The sequence below is a fragment of the Lactuca serriola genome, chromosome 1 (genome assembly GCF_051521515.1).
Source record: "Lactuca serriola cultivar US96UC23 chromosome 1, Lser_US96UC23_V15, whole genome shotgun sequence".
Classification (NCBI taxonomy): domain Eukaryota; kingdom Viridiplantae; phylum Streptophyta; class Magnoliopsida; order Asterales; family Asteraceae; genus Lactuca; species Lactuca serriola.
In genome coordinates, this window is record NC_136408.1 from 51,977,847 (window position 1) to 51,997,551 (window position 19,705).

Below are 19,705 nucleotides of genomic sequence, written 5' to 3' on the forward strand. Positions count from 1 at the left end.
TCCTACCTTTTCACACTCGGAGGATTCTCCCCCACTTCGATCCTGCTTACCCCTTGTTGCTCAATACTCAAAAGAAATCCTTGCTACCATTTCATAATCAATCTGCTGAGGGACCCGTGCTTACCATAGCTAGGGATCTAACCAATCCATTTCTAACACTATACAACTCCGATCTTTTCAATACTCAAAAGAAATTCTTTTTAAATGCTTTTAAAAAGAATGTCTTGAAGGCAAAAACGTTTTTGAAAGTAAAGAATGTTTTGGAAGAACAAATGTTTTGATATGTGAAATGTATCTTTTCAAAGTATATTTTTCTAGTAACATATGCTATTGAAAATTATGATATGTGTATTGATAATGGGGAATATGAAAGCTAAAAAAAAAAGTAAAAAGACACAATGAAAACTACTCGGACCATGATACCTCATAAGAGGCACTAGAGAAATCTATCGGGATGACACCTCCCTCTTGCGAGATAGATGTCCTAATTGATATGATGCCTTGATAAATTGAGTTGCTCTTTCCACATTAGTTTAGACTTGGGAGTGGTTCCTTTATTGGGCGTAGACCCTAAGTATAAAAATGACAATGATTTAATACCATAATTAGTCGTTAATTAAATAATTGAATGTAATGTGTGTAACATCGAAAATTTCAAAATAATTTTTCATTTAAAAATAATCGTTTAATTCTTAAAAAAAACACTTTGCTTAAAATCTCATTCATAATCGAATTACAAAACATGACTCCATTTCCACTTGCATAATAAACCAGGATCCTCAAAACATGACTCTTTCTCTGGTGTGTACAATCGAGCCGGTGTCATCCCGTGGTCCTGAGAGAAACCTAAAACACATAACACAAAACACTGTAAGCACGAAACTTAGTGAGTTCCCCAAAATACCATATATAACACATATTAGCCACTCGAGGCTATAACCCTGTGGGTCCGTGCACCCAACTCTGTGAACCCTCAGGCTCTATCTCTGTGAACCTTCCGGTTCTAACTTTGGGAACCTTCCGGTTCTAACTCTGTAAACATGCACATCATAAATCACATAGAAATAATGCAGTACAACACATAAGATACATAGCATACAAATACTCTGTCACATAACTCTGGTTACCTATTCAAGGTAAGGTATAGTAAGAAGACTCACCTCGCGTATCTCGGCAACTCATAAATCCCGGAAATCACTAGTGCTCGATCTCCCGAGTTATAGTCCTCCTATAACACAAGTATATCTCTAATTAACACTATCCCAACTATGGTTGACTAATTCTACCAAGTCAACACCAGTCAACTCTGGTCAATGGTCAACGGTCAACCCAACTCGCCGAGTCTGGCGTGGACTCGCCGAGTCCCTACGGGGACCCGATTCCTCTGAATCCCTTCCGACTCACTGAGTCACTCACCCAACTCGGTTACTCAACCCCTGGTTCGAAAACACGGAACAACTCGCTCCAACTCGTCGAGTCTGCCAATGGACTCGACGAGTGCATTCCATGCACAACCCCAAACGACCTTCTGAGGTCAGATCTGTTCCACTAACTCATAGATCCAGTCTTTCCAAGCTCATTTATCACGTAAAGTTTATGTCTTGGCGCTCATATCACACCTATTGACTCATAAGTGGTGTTTTAACCTCAAACACAATGATCCCAAACCAAAACCTCCATAGACTCATATAAAGCTTGGATAAAGAGGCACTCTAGACCTCCATGGGTCCAGATCCAGAACCTAATTCGCTTAAGGGACCATGGGAGCACTAGATCTAGTCACAAAAGGGCTCAATAAGCCCTAAATCAACATGAACATCACCACAACATAAAATGGTTCGAAAATAGTACCTCAAACGTGATGTTCTGGACCTCAGATCTTCAGGAAGTTAACCCTCTTGCTTCCTCTTGGCTATAGCTTCCTTTCCCTTGCTAGACAACACCTCCAAGGTCGACAATGGCTCCTTCTCTCACTCTGAACGCTCAAGCTCACTAGGGTTTCGCTCTGGGGGCTGGTGAGCACAAATGACGGCCATAAGACCCCTTTAAATAGGTCCCAGACTTGAGAAATTAGGGTTTCATTAAACAGCACGGACTCGCCGAGTCCACCAATGCGACTTGTCGAGTCCGGTCATTAATCCGGGTGAGAAATCGCGTCTCTACTCGGCGAGTCTACGCACCAACTCGCCGAGTTCTTCCACAAAACTTGAAATAAAAAGAATAGATATAATACCTGAAATTTCGGATGTTACAATGTGAAATGAAATGCCTTTTGAAGTATGTTAAGTCCAATAAAATGTTTTGATATGGAATAGAATATGGAAAATGTCTTATGAAATGATATAATATGATATGTTATGTTATGTATGAGACAATTTACATGAAAATACTTTGAAATATTTTTGATAAAAATATGATAAACGTTTTGGGTCGCAAACCCACGTATCTCATGAGATATTATTGTTAAGTATCTTTTTTTAATGTCGTATATCAAAGGTTGCACTTAAGGAGAAAATATGATATATGAAAGTTATAAGTAAAGAGATAGAGAATGGTGTGGAACTTGTTAAGTTCCTTATTTATTGTATTGATGTTATCCTTATTTGCTTGCTATTGTTTTATTGATGTTTAATAGTATCACACAATGTTTTAACTGTAAATGCTTTTATGGTACCGAGTTTTTATTAAATGCGGGTTAATTCTTGAAAAGATTTTATAACCATAACTTTGAAACAGTTTGAAAATTTTGGGGTGTTACAATTTGGTATTAGAGACATAGTTTAAGTGAATTAGGGGTTGTTTGGCAGGATCAAAATTTTAAGAGGTATGAATTCTAAAAATGTCTGAATTTTTAAGATCCGAATTTTAACATGTTGTTTGGTTGGAACCTCTGAATTATTGTGTTGAATGATGAAAATGATCATTTTAACCTTCTCTATTATTAGTTTTTTGCTAAATTTAATGCTTCCATTTTAAAAAATAACTAAATCAAATCCTCGAATAATTACAAAACAATTAAACACCATACAAAAAACTAGACGGTGTAAAAACTTATATAAGGTTCAACATCTAAGATTTAAAGTATCGAATAACAAATATCTTTCTACTCAAACATGACACCAAAAAATTTCTTCATACAATACATCATACTTCTCAACTTCAACCATTTTACACACAACGAACGTCCTTTATTGATAAACAAAAACCTTAATAATCTACCGGTTTTGAATTTGATTTTTTGATTCAATGATATGAATGCTTAAGCATCATATAAAGATTGACAAATGTTTGTTAAATTTCATAACATTCAAACATAAAATAGTTACAATTTTGGACAAAAATAATGAAAAATGTTGTTAACATAAAGGAAAAAACCCACACACAACAAGTGAAAGTTGATCAATTCCTTGCAAATCCCTGTTGCTTGGGGTGGTTTCTAAACAACTTGCACAAAGCATGTCCTGATAATCATAAAAATGCACATAATACACATGAATTCATAATATATCCAAATCAGTAACTGTGAAACTCTAATTTAATTATGAAATGGAGTCAAACATAAGTATGTTACTCGAAAAGAAACAAATAAAGAGTAAAGACATCCAACAATCAATACTATACTTAATCCTACCGGTAGATCATCCAATTCAAACTTCATGAACTTTTTTGCAAAATCAACAAATAATTTCATCAAATCTGGAGGATAATTTCAAATTTTTTGCACTAGAACATAATTCGGCCCAGTGAAAAAAAATTCAACAAAATCAACACAAATTCCTTAACACCATAACATAACTCCATCAAATAATTTTAGCGATTCAGCAAAATCAGCACGAATAATAGCCTGATTTTAACCAGAAATCGGCGATTCAGCGTATTTGGGGGAGAGAGAAAAAAGTAAAACTGAAGAACGGTACATACCTAAAGCGACTTATTCTGCCCTTCGACCTCCTTCTCTATTTGTGTTCCTGTTTCTACCGTACACCAAAGATCAAGTAGGAGTCAGTTTTCTCCCATGCTCAATTGATGGTGGCCGGATTTGTGCGATGGGCGTCGGTGCTATGTGACGTCAGAGATACAGGAAGAAGAGGGATGGAGGCTGGTGTTCGGTGGATGAAAGAAGAAGAGAAAGGGACAACAAGGGTAGGGCAAAAAGGGCAACACACCTTTTATGGTTACATGTCTGACCGAATAAATGATGATTTTAAGATTCAGATGCCAAAATAAGTTATAAACAAACACCAATAAATTCAGACCTATATCTTATTAAGAGGTAATACAAGGTAAATAAAGAGGGCCTGAGGATTGTATCATTTCACTCCTTGGCTTAGACTTTAGTTATGGAAAGTGTGAATGAGTTACAGGATTGCTATACCTTAATTAGATAGAATCTTATGCAACATGTGACAGAACTGAATTATCATGCTAGATGTTTTATGAAGCTCTAGATAAGTTAGATGAACTTATAGAATGCTATATTGAATGCTTTTTAAAGTGAATTTTGGACAATATAGACCAATGGATCAAAGTCTTTAAGTGGTAAAATCAAGTTCGGTTATATATATGATTTGAGTATAGTATAGGGCCATACTATTATAAATAAATGATAGATACCCGAATTGAATATAGCGGTACTCACATTTTTTATGAGATAAAGTGATAAATAGGAAAGCAACAATCGTGTTATGAAAACTGAAAAGTACAAGTGGTATTCATATTTCCAACCAATATCAAAAATATGTTGATGGTTATACAATATGAAAACGGAGACTATAGCATTGTTCTGATTAAATGAGTACCTTAAACTATAACGCACATAATAATATGCTTATAATTCAAATACAAATAGTCTTCGAAGCATAACTCAGTGATTACGAAATGCCCTAAGATAATTTAAGAGTTTATAATAGTAGAGACTAGCACAAAACCGACTTTTCTTCCTTTGGGTAGTTTGTCTTTACACTAAATGCACTTCTCAGCATCCAAAATCATCGTCAACAAAAGAGCAGCAGAACAACAATGTTTATCCATCCTCCAAATCTGCACTACACTCCTTAATCTCAACCAAATTCATGCACAGATTCTCAAACTGGGTCTCCAAAACAACCCACTAGTCCTCACCAAATTCACTTCAACATCATCCGATCTCAATGCCATTGACTACGCTTCATCCATCCTATTCTCTCCGGATGCTAAAACACATCTCTACGATACTTTCCTTTACAACACCGTCATTAGAGCTTACGCGCAAACCCATCAATCCAAGATCACAGCTGTTGATATTTACAAAACCATGGTTTGGAATGATGTTACCCCTAATAAGTTCACATACCCATTTGTCCTCAAGGCCTGCGCGGGTGTGGGGAGGTTACGTTTAGGCGAATCGGTTCATAGTAAGGTTGTGAAGTTTGGGTTTGATGAGGACATACATGTCTTGAATACTATGGTTCACATGTATTGTTCTTGTGGTGAGGTTGATAATGCACGAGTCGTGTTCGACGAAATGCCTAAGTCGGATTCTGTATCCTGGAGTGCAATGATCGGTGGGTACGCACGCATGGGAAGGTCAACCAGTGCTGTTGAGTTGTTTAGAGAGATGCAGATTGCTGGGGTTAAACCCGATGAGATCACCATGGTTTCTGTTCTCTCTGCCTGTAGTGATTTAGGCGCTTTAGAGCTTGGAAAATGGGTTGAAAACTATATAGAAAGAGAAAAGATTCCAAAAAGCATCGAACTTTCTAATGCCCTTATTGATATGTTCACTAAATGTGGCGACATGGATAAAGCTTTAAGGCTATTCAAAACCTTGGATCATAAAACCATCGTTTCTTGGACTTCTGTGATTGTGGGCATGGCAATGCATGGACGTGGGTTAGAAGCTGCTTCATTGTTTGAAAAAATGAATCTTTCTGGGGTCCCACCAGATGATGTCACTTTTATCGGGTTGCTTTCAGCTTGTAGTCATTCAGGTTTAGTCAACGAAGGCCAAAAGTACTTTGACTCCATGACTTCAAACTTCCATATAAAACCCAAAATCGAGCATTACGGATGCATGGTTGACCTTTTCAGTAGAGCAGGATTAGTCAAAGAGGCACTAGAATTTGTTACCAACATGCCCCTTGACCCAAACCCGATAATCTGGAGGACGTTGACCGCAGCATGTCGTCTCCACGGTCAACTCAATCTCGGTGAAACCATCACAAAAAAGCTGATCGAATACGAGCCGTTGGATCAATCTAATTATGTCTTGCTTTCGAATATATACGGGAAAATGTCGGATTGGGAAAAGAAAAAGAAAATCAGAGACGTGATGGGCGAAAAGGGAATAAAAAAGATTCCCGGGAGTACAATGATAGAACTAGACAACAAGATGTATGAATTTGTTTCGGGTGATAGAACACATGATTTAGATAAAGAGATTCATGAGATGATTGATGAAATGGGGTGGAAGATGAAGATGGCTGGATATGTTGCTACTACTTCAGAGGTGTTACTTGATATCAATGAAGAGGATAAAGAAGATGCTTTGAATAGACATAGTGAAAAATTAGCTATTGCATTCGCGCTTTTGAAAACGCCACCTGGCACTCGTATACGCATTGTGAAAAACTTGCGTGTTTGTAGCGATTGTCATTCTGCAACAAAGTTTGTTTCCAAGATTTATAATCGGGAGATTGTTGTTAGAGATAGAAATAGATTTCATCACTTTAGAGATGGGATTTGTTCATGTAAAGACTTTTGGTGAAACTTGATGTAATTTGCATAACATACTAAACTTGCATTTTACATGATTACATAACAACTATCAAGATCTTTCTTTAACTCGACATAAACATTAATTCTATAATTAATCAGCTTGATCCTAACCTTAAACCACGAACAATGTCGGGTTAACACAATGTATAATTCGTGCAAACATTTAATGTAACAAACAAGTTGCACTAGGTTCTGTAGAAGAACTTGCCCCATAAGCATTGTTGCAACGTGCAATTGTATTTTCTCCAGTCACAGTTGATGTTATGTTAATCTGATCCAAAGAAATACCAGAACATGCTACTTTGTTACTGCAGTCAAAATTTATTGCAGTTCGAGATGATGACGTTCCTTGAAATAATCTGTAAGTTATGTCACTAATCTCCACTGCTGAACCCTGCAAATAAAAAATGATAAGCTCATAATTCAATTCTTTAAGTGATTATTTTTTTTTTTTTTTTGAAAAGGTTTTACCTCTGTAGGGCAATTATTTCCACTAGGACAATAGTATTGATCCACAAGTATCGGGTTATTGACATTATGAAGTGTAATTTGCTCAAATGTTATATCTCTAGCATATCCAGATCCTCCCTGTATGATTGTAGATAACGAGTTTTAAGAGTACTCGTCAGGCTTTCTAGGACTATTTATGATGACGAGAGAAAAAAATTGTAATTTTTGTCCTATTGACATCGTTACCAATTTAAGCTGACAAACACAATATACCCTGTTACCTGCCATGTTTTGATTCTTGCTCCGTTTTGTGTTCCGGTGAAGTTACAATTTCGTACGTAAATACCTTCCACGGTATCATATTCCCCATTTATGCCTAAACTTCCGATGCTACAAGATTAAAGAAAAAAATAACACTAAGCGACAACAAATATTTGACCCATAACATTGATCCGACCCGACTTTGAATTTTACCTTATACCATGGCCTGGACCGCAATTTATGCCCGTAATATTGATTTGAGAGGATCCGTTGATTAGAGCAATACAATCGTCGCCTAACATTTTATAGCACGATATGTTGTCATGTAATATAACAAAATGTGAAGGTAAACCAAAGACAATGAATATTATATGAAGTATGTACCGGTTTTAATAACGGAATCGTATATTTGTATGTTGGTTGAGATTGAGACGTCGATGCCATCAGTGTTTGGGCTATTTGCAGGTGCAACTATGTCTAAATTTGAAATAATTGAATTACTGCATCTGTATAGACCGATATGATTTCTAGGGCTATCAATATGCTTAAGTTGTCTTAATCGAAGCCCATAGCATTTCTCAAAATGTAACGCCTACATACACATTGCAAAAAAACTTACTATTATGGTGTCAACATTCACAATATAGTAAGTACAACACTGTTATGTAGCAACACGTTTTTAGTGTATGTTTAATTAATAACGTTTATTAAACAAGATACTTACCGTTGGTGGTATTGAACATGTAGATTCTTCTGTTATCTACAAAAAATATATTAAATCAGTATAATTATAGTTTTAAAAATCAATGATTGTGAATATTATCTAAAAAAGAAGCTAAAATGCATGTACATCAGACAGAGATTTGGTCCACCAAGCACTGCCACGACCATCGATAGTACCACCACCATCGATAATAAGATTGTTAACGTCATAAAATAATAGCCATGCCCCGGTTTCACAACTACCCCATGAACTAGGGTTTTCGGGGGCAATGATTGTACCCAATATCTGCTCAAAATAGTAAATGTGAGTTTAATGATGCTTTGCAAGTTTGTGTGTTTTTTGTTCTTTTATAACAATTTGATGTATTTGAAATATAACAAAAAGATTTTGTATGTGAAATATAAGTTTGTATTTTGGGAGGGGGGATAGGATTACCAGAAAATGGATATTTGGAGATTTACACGGGCCTTGAAAGCTGATTGGGCCCACTAAGAAGGTTTGGGCCGATGGTATGATCAACCTTGACATTGGTCCAACATCATTACATAACTCTTGCCAAGCTTCTTCAAAAGCCTTGTTGCAAACATTAAATTAAACAACAAAAAGGTAAACTCATTGTATTTTATTAGGTAAACAGTTGGGATTTGTTAAAAGCTTATTCAAACAATTACTATTTTTAATGCTTTTATTTTAAAAAATAGATTATTCTTTTGAATAATTTATTTTTAAGACATGAAATTTATGGAAAATAAGTGTAAATGATCGTACATACCTTTGTATCATCAGTCATTCCATCGCCCTTGGCGCCATAATTCATTACATTATAAGCACCACCATGGCTATGATGTAACAAACAAAGCAATAACATGATAAAAAGTAGCATTTTCATTCTACTTATTATACACATATATATAATATTAAGAATGACTTGTGCATGAAATACAATTCTCTGGTATTGTGTAGTTTCTTTTCTTGATCAATAGTTGGTGAATATTTATACATATTTGATATATGTATGTGTTGAATGAAGTGAGGGAAGAGTCCATGATTTTGACTTGAAATTTAATGTTTTAAAACTTCCAAAAGAGAAAACAAGATGTTGAAACTAGAATCTAAACTTTACATATTAAAGAATATCAAGTATCAACGGATATTCTCCATTTCACCATTTTTTGTTTTATTACTCTATTTGTTTGAAATATCAAATGTCTTTAATTTCAATATCGTGAAATAAGTAATTTTATATGTAGTTCCAAAAACGGCATTTGTCTAATGAAACTTCAACACATACTTTATTTGTCTTAAAGGAATAATAATACCATTTGGGTAAACTGTGAGATTATTTGTAACACATCTAAAACATCATTCACTAAGTTACTAAAAGCGTTGTCTTTTACCTTTTATGAAATGTCAAAATCGTGAAGTATTTCGATTTTTATTCAACAAAAGTCGAATCTTTTTTAGTCATTTATGATAAATCAGAAATAATGACCCTTACCTTGCTTTCTTTTACTGTTATTTGGAATATATGTTTCTTATTGCAGCCGATAAAATTATGCGTTAAATTCATAAAGATTTTGTTTAGGTATCTTGTGATAATACTTAATTTTGTATTTTTCAGGATTAATAAGTTTAACATAATTAGCTATTTATAATATCTATTTTAGTCCATACCAAATTTACTTTGCTCTTAAAGTCCTTTTAATTTAGTTTTTCATTTCAATTTATGTAAAAACAAGATTTGAACTGATCACACAATGATTTAGCATTAGCATGACTGTTATCGACACAACGTGAGTATCTTTTGACATGAATTAATCTTGATGTAACATTTCACATTCAAATTTTGTTTTATTGTTTGTTACCATTATTAAACAAAACACCACATCTTTATATCATCATGTTAAACCATTGTAATAACACAAGTAAGAAAGCATGCTAAAGATCTGCATTTCCAACTACATAATACATTATAAACCAGATATGATCACAATGTCAATCAAAAAAGGGAAAAAGTCTACAAATGGTTTACAAAAGTTGCTACATAATAAAACATACGAAAAGGTGAACATATGCAAATTGATGCAACATCATAAACCATTAACTGTCAACTATTCCTAAGAAGCACTGCAAGGACACAACTAAACATCAGTCACAATTTCCGTAAAAAAAACTGTAAAACAAGTGCATTAGGAGGGGCAGAAAAAGTAATTTGATGGGTAAAAAATAATACGTACTATATGTATAGTATTTATCTAATCAAGAAGCTCTTTAATATCCACTTCAACTTTTCTTGAATCTAATCATCTATAATCACTTAGAAGTTGTTTGGCAACCTCTGAATGATTCAAAGGTTTGGATCCGACTCTAAATGAAAACATGTTGTTTGGTAAAACTGCTTAACGGATATGTTGAACGTGAATAATTATCATTTTACCTTATTGTTTAAAAGTATTAACAAACACCAACAAACCATCCAAAAAATAAAATATTCATACCATCTTAAAATTGACAAAAAGTCATCACATGAAATAACAAAAGGATTCTTTCAATTCACCATTCATGACCTGCTATACTACTATTGCATACCGAATTACCACATGAAATAGCAAAATGATTCTCAATTCAGCTTTTATGAAATAACATTCATACCACACAAAAAATCTCTCTTTCAATTAGTTTTCATGAAATAGCAAAAGGTTCCGCAAATGGAAAGTATAACAATCACCACTACGAGTGATATCGTTGAAACAAAAGGACCTTTGACGAAGCCATGCTTACTCAGACATGAAAGTTCAAACTCTATCGACAGATAACTAAGACATGTGAATACAATGGTGCTCTATCACATGATCAAAAAATTCATAGGAGGAAGACGAAGATAAGCTTCAAGAAGCCGAACATACACCCAACCTTTCCGCTTGGAGAATACATGATACTTGCAAGAGTAGAGATGTCTACGATGTCTATCAACGACAATTATAGGGAATAACACACTCTATTGAATTCGGAGTAACCGTAGACACAACGATAACTAAGTGATCACCAACCATTATCAAAGAATCCGAAGACGAGCATCCTAGAAAAAACATAGTAAATGGTAAAGAAGAATAACTAAATTGAAAGATTTTTTTATTTAAAGAGGGGGTGATTTGGGCGGTACTATGATATCATGCCCATTAGGCCATTACCATTGATGTGATGGGACGACCGTTCCGTAACTGAAACAACGGTTTGGTGTCCCATATGCACATGCATTAATACACCTTAGAAAGTGGGTACAACTGTAAAAGAAACAATTAAAAATGGGCACACTCTAGTTTCGAATAACATAGCACGATTAACACTCACTTAGTCATCCTATGGGACTTGATAGGCCCTACCTTCCGGACATCGAAAATCTTGTTATTCCCATATTTAACCCCAACATGTGGACCTATTCCTGAGAAATAATAACAGGAGTAACATGAGTTGGCATACAATAAGTGTTGAAATAATTAATATTTCATTATTAATCTACAAACTAAACAAGGTGAATCAAATATTATAAGATATTGATTTATTTTGGTTAAGTGTAGGAAAAGAAGGACAAAAAGTGTTCAAATAGGATGTTGTTTAAGCTGAAGGTTGTTGAAAGGGGATGAAGGTGAGTAGAAGATGGAATTCATGGCATGCATTGTTGGGGAGCAGTAAGTAGGGTGATGGTGGAGAACCAGATTCCTTATAGATCATGTAAGTTCACTTACCAAACTGATATTTTCACCTTCTGTCTGGGTTACAAGAAATCAAGTCTAGGATAATCCAAAAAAGACACTTGTGTATCTTGGTACATAAACACAAGCCAAAAGATGAGTCCTATATATGCATGACAAATTAGGGTTTCTATCTTCTAAATTAGTTAGGAGAGTCACAAATTTAACAACTTAATCAATGGTTTCCAAAACTTACAGCAGTTTTCAATCTTACCGTAATTACCCTACTAAAATTTGGTTTTTCCATAATGAAAATAATTCAAATTTCCGAAGACCTTTTAGGGTGTTACCCCAAACCCATCAGGGACGTTGACCCTCAATCGCCAAGGGCTCTGTCTCTTGGACCCTGATAGGGGCGCGACCCCCTTAACCCCTGCCGTTTTGCCGTACTGGCTTATAATTTGATCTTTTATATACATGCACTATACATTCACCAAACATATAATATAGAGTACAAATAATAAGCCTTTTAGTTCACATGTTAGTTTCAATTACCCAAAATGCCCGATAACACTTAAATCACCAACATGCATCTCATTATCTCAAAGTTGTGAAGAATGAAAAAGGTTATTTTCGATCCGGGTCATATTGTTGGATCAACCTTTGAATATCAAGAGAATGACTTAGGATTATCTAATTAAATTAATAATCAATTAATTTAAATTCAAAAATAAACCAAATGATTTAATATTTATCTATTAATTAACATTTACTTAAATATATTAAATCAAATAAGGATTATCTAATTAAATTAATCAAATAACTTAATCCTAATCCTTACCCTCTAAATTTTCGAAAACAAGGGTATAAGATTTATTCCAATTTTAATTATCTATATTTAGGCAAGTAAAATGATAATTAATAAAATTTGAAAAACCCTAATAGCCTACCATATTTCAAAAATACTTGGGGGGAAGGCTAGGGTTTCAAAACCCTAGCCCTAAATTTCGAAAACTTGGGGAAGGGGGCTAGGGTTTCTTAAACCCTAACCCTAGTCGAAATTAATGACCTTTTAAGGTTTAATTTCTATAACCCCTAATTGATCTATTCTTCTATTATAGTTATTCAACAGAAAACAAACCAAATGCTCCGATACCACTGATGGGTTTTAGGCATATCAAACAAACCTAAAACTCTTAAGAGTGCATGCAACCTAAAACAAGATCTATGTTTTCTCTATTGAACCTATAACTAAGAACATCAAAAAGAAACCCTAAGAACCCTAGTATATTTTCGAAAATACTAAAAAAGGTTTAGGATTTCATACCTTTTAGTTGTTATAGCAAACAACTAGAAATTCCTTTGAAGATCTCTTGGAAGCAAGCACCACAAGTCTCGTGCCTCTAATGGAATCACACCCAACTATCAAGAGAACGAATTAGGAGAGAGGAGGGAATTTAGTCCAAAGCTTGTAGAGGAAAGGCATGGATAAAATCAAGGGCCAAGAAGCTCTTTATATAGTTGAGGAAGCTTGGTGCCAAAGCTAGGGTTTAAGGGATATGCCCTGGATCCGTTTGCTTGGTGACCAAACAACACAATCCCTTTACCTTAGGGCCTTGGACGAAATCTCCTAGGGTTTCCCTAGAGATTTTTTGTCCACCTCTTTCAAGAGGTTCTAGATCCTTCCTTTCTCAACTATTTATAAATAACAAACAGTCCCTGTACTTTTAATTAATCAAATTAATTTCTGATTAATTATTAATTAAATATTACTATTTATAATTAATATACTATTATCATAATATATTAATAAACTATTTATTTCAATTTATTAATCAAATAATAAATCAGTCTCTCTCCAAAAGTCATCATATCCAATTGTTGGGTTTGAGGGCAACCCAAAAGGACCGTGCGACTATTAATTCAAGTATATAACAATTATAGCTATGGTCTTAGACACCTAAGACAACATATATATGGGCCCCACCCTGGGGTATCTTTCAACCCAATAATACAATGGTGGGCCCCGCTTTGGGGTCTATTTCAACCCGAACATATGATAGTGGGCCCCGCCATGGGGTATATTTCAACCCAACATACAAATACATATAAGCTATCATCCGAGATACATAATAATGTGCCGACATTGGTGCCTTCGGCCCATGGATACAGTTAGAAAACTCACCTCACAGACGAGTAAAAATTGAAACAAGACACTGCCCCAAAACCAACTCTACCGGTCACTTTACAAATAACAGTGACCAAATCTCAGATTACAGGATCAAAATACTCGAAATACCCCTAAGTCAAACTTGATCAAAATCCTGGTCAAAGTCAAAAGTCAATTGGGTTAAATCCATTGGAAAAAATCCTAATATAAGGTCTTACGTCGTGACTATTCCTTGGTCACGTCGTGAGAGTCGACCAAGTACAATTCCAGCAACTCGTTCCAGGCTCAGCAACTCGTTGTCACTTCGTGAGACCTTATGTCTCATATCGTAACTTCAGTCTGAATCCAAAAATCAATGTTTTAAGTCCTTATTCCGTTAAGCTATTGAATCCATTTCATCCAGAAGCTAAAGGGGATCCCTAAGGTCCATAAAAGTGTTTGCTTTATGGCCATGCTTGCACCATGCATGACCCAACCCATTCTAGGTCAAAAAGTGGAAAATATTCATAAAACTCATGCATGGCTCTTATACCACACTAACTTCTAGGTCTAGACAATATGATGATCAAAGAACCTTTGGAATCTATAAAGTAGCTAACTTTATGGATTTACTTCACTCAAGCATGCTTAACATGAAGAAATATGGATAAAATCCTAGATCTACCCATAATATGCAATAAAGCTTGAAGTTTTGATACTTACAAAGGTACAACAACAAGAAAAGATTATGATGATGATACTTTGCCCACTCCACCACTAGAACACTTCTTTCCTCTTATTTTCTCATTATTCAAGCTAGAAAGTGCACCAAAATGACTACGGGCTTCAAGAATGATTGATATCAAGGTTTATGGAGGCTCAGAGTGTGAAGGAGGTTGGGGGTGAACAACCCTAGCCCTCTCATTTCATTAAATACCAAAAATATAGGGTTTTGGTTATCAGGCCGCTCTCACGTTGTGAGCAACATGGGCTCATGTCGTGAGAATCAAATAAAGCAGGTCAACAAGTCAACACTGCCTCACGACGTGAGAGACACTGCTCACGTCGTGATTACATCAAAATGCTAAAGAAAACCTCGAAATCATGTACCTCAAAACGGAATGTTACAGAATAAAGTTGTAGGTTTAATGAAATAATTTTTTTTGATAAGTCGGGGAAGAGTAACTTATTCAGAATGACTTTTCTCAGGTGTGAGACTGCTATAGGTTGTTTAAAAAAAATATTATCTAAACTTTCATTTTAACTTATATCGGTTCCATACTGATTATAAATTAGAAAGTTCATTTTTAAAACTTTCTTAGACACCTTCTTAATATTCGTGTCAAATAAAACATAAGGAGTACAAAACAAAGTTTACACTTGGTTCTGGAGTTAATAAGCAAAGGTTAAAAACAAAAGGAAGGAAGAAGAAGGAACATAAAAGAAGTGGGAGGGAATTCATACATATAAGGTTAAACCAGAGCGGATAAATTTCAAGAGAAAAATATATATTCTTTCTTTTTATTCTTTTTTCGCTCACCTCTTTAAAAAATCGAAAACACACCTTTTTACCTTTTTCCTTAAAAAGAAACTCAAGAACACACATTTTCTTCTATTTTATTCCACTTTTTTCTTTAAGTGAAAATAGAGCAACAAGGTTTTCATAGCTTTACAGATCTACCATACTATTGCATGGATGATGAGATTTTTAAAGGGTTGATAAATAATCACAACGATGACAAAATGGGGAGGGGGGGGGGGGGGTTTGATATAATATTTCAATCAAGTTTTTAACATCTATTAAGAACGTCATTGTTCTAAAAGGCGTATCATGACACGTCAAGATTTGTGATGACGGCAACATGTGACTCTAGCTTCGCGAATCGCAACAATGGTGTTATCTGGGCCTAGTGTGCCCAAATGATGGAGGGGCGTGCTAAGACAATAGTTTTTTCAAGATGTTTTTTTTTTCTTATTTAACGATAAACCCTTGAGTTTTGTTAATTTATTATTAGTAGTTGTTGATATAATATTTTTTAAATATAATATATTTGATATAACTGTATAATTGTATGATCTTTCTTTTTATGTCTATTCGATTTGTTCAACATAATTGACTAATATCAGAATATATAAAAATACCGACTTAAGTCGTATTTTAAGAAACAATATGACATCGCGTGACTCGTAAAGATTACATTTCACCTCACACATTTAAAACCTTGTAAAATACTCATTTCGTCCCAAAATTATAGTCCATATTTCCTTTTTGGTTTGTCCCAAAATAATAGTCAATTTCTAAAAATAATTAACATTTTTACCAAAATATTCCCTCATTATTATTTAACCAACTAAGTATTTCATGGAACATTAAATACAAAGTAATGACAAAACTTTCATTTTATTATATAAAATTAGTGGTAATTAATGTTTTTCTTAATCTGTGTGTTTTTTGTCTGTGGACAATAATATTAGGACGGAGGGAGTATAACGTATATTGGGTTTTTGCAACTTGCAAAATGGAAACGATTGGTCTTCCACTGTAAGATTTTTTTTCTTTTTGACATATATTGTTTAACGTCCCGCTTTTCAACTCAAAATTTTTCCTTTTTATTTATTAAAATATATCAGAGTATTATTACATTGTGCGGAAACATGTTGCGAATGTGTGTGTGTGTACAACTAAGCCTTGCACTTCTTACGAATCATTTGAAGTTCTTGAAAAACATTTATATTCAACTGGGTAAGCACGAAGATTAGTGAGTTTCCTAAAATGTCATATACCACAATAGATATGTATATGCATATATCGAGTATCTAGGCTCATAATCGCTTAAGTTCTTATTGTCATCACCTCACCTTTTGAGTATCTAGGCTCACAATCGCTTAAGTTGCTATTGCCCTTTTCTAGGCTCACAACCACTTAAGTTGTTATTGCCATTAACTCACCCCTTTGCCTTCAGCATAAAGCTGATTTGCTACCTTGACTATCCACATAACATAATATATATATATATATATATATATATATATATATATATATATATATATATATAGCAAGCAGATAAATAGTCCACAAACATGAAACTAACTAAACTAATCTAATTGCCTAATAACATATTGCAGCAACCTCCAACTAACTTAAGCATAACATTAGGCCCAAAGATACTATACTACCAACATATCCTACTGGTTCTTATATCCTAACATACATGGATATATATATTGTAGTACACAATATAGTGAGGTAACTCACTTGGACAATTACTTGGAAGATTGACAACTATCTATGGATATATATATATATATATATATATATATATATATATATATATATATATATATATATATATATATATATATTGTAGTACACAATATAGTGAGGTAACTCACCTAGACAATTACTTGGAAGATTGACAACTATCTGGGCGATTCTACTGACGATTCAACTGGAAGATAGTGTGCCAAACAAGTATTAACCTATAATACTTTATCCTATTAATTTGTATAATGATCTAGTAATGAAAACTAGATTCTCCACTAATCCCAATGAATATCGAATGTTCTATCAAATAAGGATCATGCAGGTCGGTCAATCTGGAGGCATGATCTTTTCGGAGTATAGTCTTTCTGAAATCCAACAACCAAGCCAACATCACCATTCTAGACACCTCTCCCGTAAGTAAATAAATCAGTATTATAGCCGGAATTAATGATAAATCTTATTTATATATTCATAACAACAACAATGAATATAAATATAAGTTACACTAAGAATATAAATATGTGTAAAAATCGACGAGATCTACAACTTTCATATGCGTAACAACAACAAATATAAATATGCGTAACAATCGACGATATCTACAACTTTCATTTAGACTCCTCAACTAATTTTGACTTTATTTTTAAAGTTGTATTTTTATCAGACTTAGATTGTTAACGGCCGTATAAAAATCATAACCATCTCATATCAATGTTGTCGACTGCCTTTATATCGAAGAAATCATATGGACGAGATCTTCAATTCTTGTTTAGATTGTTTTTCCTAACAATCGACCGATCTCTATTTCAGTTTCTATGTAGTACACTGTTGCACTGAAGTTTCTAAAAATCATAATTTTCTCTTATGAAGTCAGATTCAGACGTTCTCTCTACGTATGCTCTCGGTTTTGCGATTACTATGACTTTTGTCAGGCTTCTATTAAAAACGTCTATTTATGTGACTGATCTTTTATACTATAAGATGAAAATAGGTTGGTACATATTGTGGACCATTCCAAAATTCTGTCTCCAAACACATTTTCATATATAAGTGAATAACTATTTAGATCACAAGTCCAAAATGACAATATGTTCTAACTTTTTAACGGTCTTAAGCCAACAATAAGCCTACTACCATGTAACCATAACATGAGTCCAAGACAATAAAATAAGCCCATCATTTTTTTGGGGCTAATGCACATCTTCTTTTAAAAAAAAAACACATATTTTCAAACGTTAGACCAAAGAGCCATTACTAGATCCAACACTGAGTAATCTCTGTCCATAATGCTGACCAACCTATATGAATAAGCAGTTCCAGTAATTAGGACCAAAATATGTAATGGCCAAAAAAAAACTAAAATGGGTCCAACACAGGAAGTAGGCTCAAACTGCATTAGTCCAATACATAAGTTAAATGAACTTAAAATATTATTTTGGATAAAAAATATACTACTTATCAATCATACTTATTCTTTTAAATATGTTGGCTTTAAAGAATGTTAATCATCTAGATTATCCAAATTACTCATTTTCAAACCATCAAACCTAAATGTCGTCATATAGTAATATGTACTTCAAATCACATTTATTCGTAATTTTCATTCTAGACATTTTTTTCTTTTTAATTTCTCAGAAAAATGCATTTTTAACATCATGTTGGTACAATTTAAAGTCTCATTAAAATTCCTTGAGCTATTCACATCCAAATATCAAATTTCTAGTCCAAATACTATAATAATAATAATAATAATAATAATAATAATAATAATAATAATAATGCCAAATCATAAAATAAATGGCATATAATGTGCTAGCTCATAAAAAAAATGAGAGTTTGTTGTGTTGTCCTAAAAACCCAATGATCTTTTATAGGAGGTCAAAATGGTTGAGTTGAAAATAAAGCCAAAAAATTGTTGATTTATTTTAGATTGAAAAAAATCAAATATATGAGAAATCAAATATTTTTTTATCTTTTATATATATATATATATATATATATATATATATATATATATATTACTTAGTAGATTAAGACAATTGGTAAAATCAATAGAGAAAATCAAAAAATAATAATAACAAATTCCACATGTTATTATTTGATATAATGTTATTATTTGATATAAGCAAGAAGATAAATACAAATAAAATGTAAAAAATATTTAAACGAACGTAATTTATTAATTTAATTATTATCGCACAACGAGTGAGATGTCAAATGGGCAATAAGTTGCGTCACTAAGCCTTTTTGTATGGTAAAACTAATTCTTTTAAAGACTACCTCTATAGATCTAAGGGATATAACATTGTTATGCATGATCTGTTGTACTCTATTAAGAAGCTCTAACGTATCCGACGTGAGGAAACCAAACGTATCAAATGCAAATGGTATGAACACGTGTTGATTTT

General features: G+C 33.6%; 1 protein-coding gene and 1 pseudogene across 1 annotated transcript; one reads left to right on the forward strand and one right to left on the reverse strand.

Annotated features, from left to right (window-relative positions):
- The first annotated feature begins 4,842 nt into the window (after positions 1–4,842).
- Positions 4,843–6,906, forward strand: LOC145088285 (pentatricopeptide repeat-containing protein At4g21065 pseudogene; annotated as a pseudogene).
- LOC145054846 (putative polygalacturonase At3g15720) lies at positions 6,832–9,193 on the reverse strand. The gene is made up of 10 exons (XM_079003112.1): positions 9,135–9,193; positions 8,964–9,030; positions 8,627–8,764; positions 8,318–8,476; positions 8,192–8,227; positions 7,852–8,059; positions 7,681–7,762; positions 7,488–7,596; positions 7,228–7,344; positions 6,832–7,150 (listed from the first exon to the last, which is right to left on the reverse strand). Exons 1-10 carry the CDS (start codon positions 9,191–9,193, stop codon positions 6,920–6,922), a joined length of 1,206 nt encoding a protein of 401 aa, XP_078859238.1. The 3' UTR covers positions 6,832–6,919.
- Between the last annotated feature and the right edge of the window lie 10,512 nt (positions 9,194–19,705).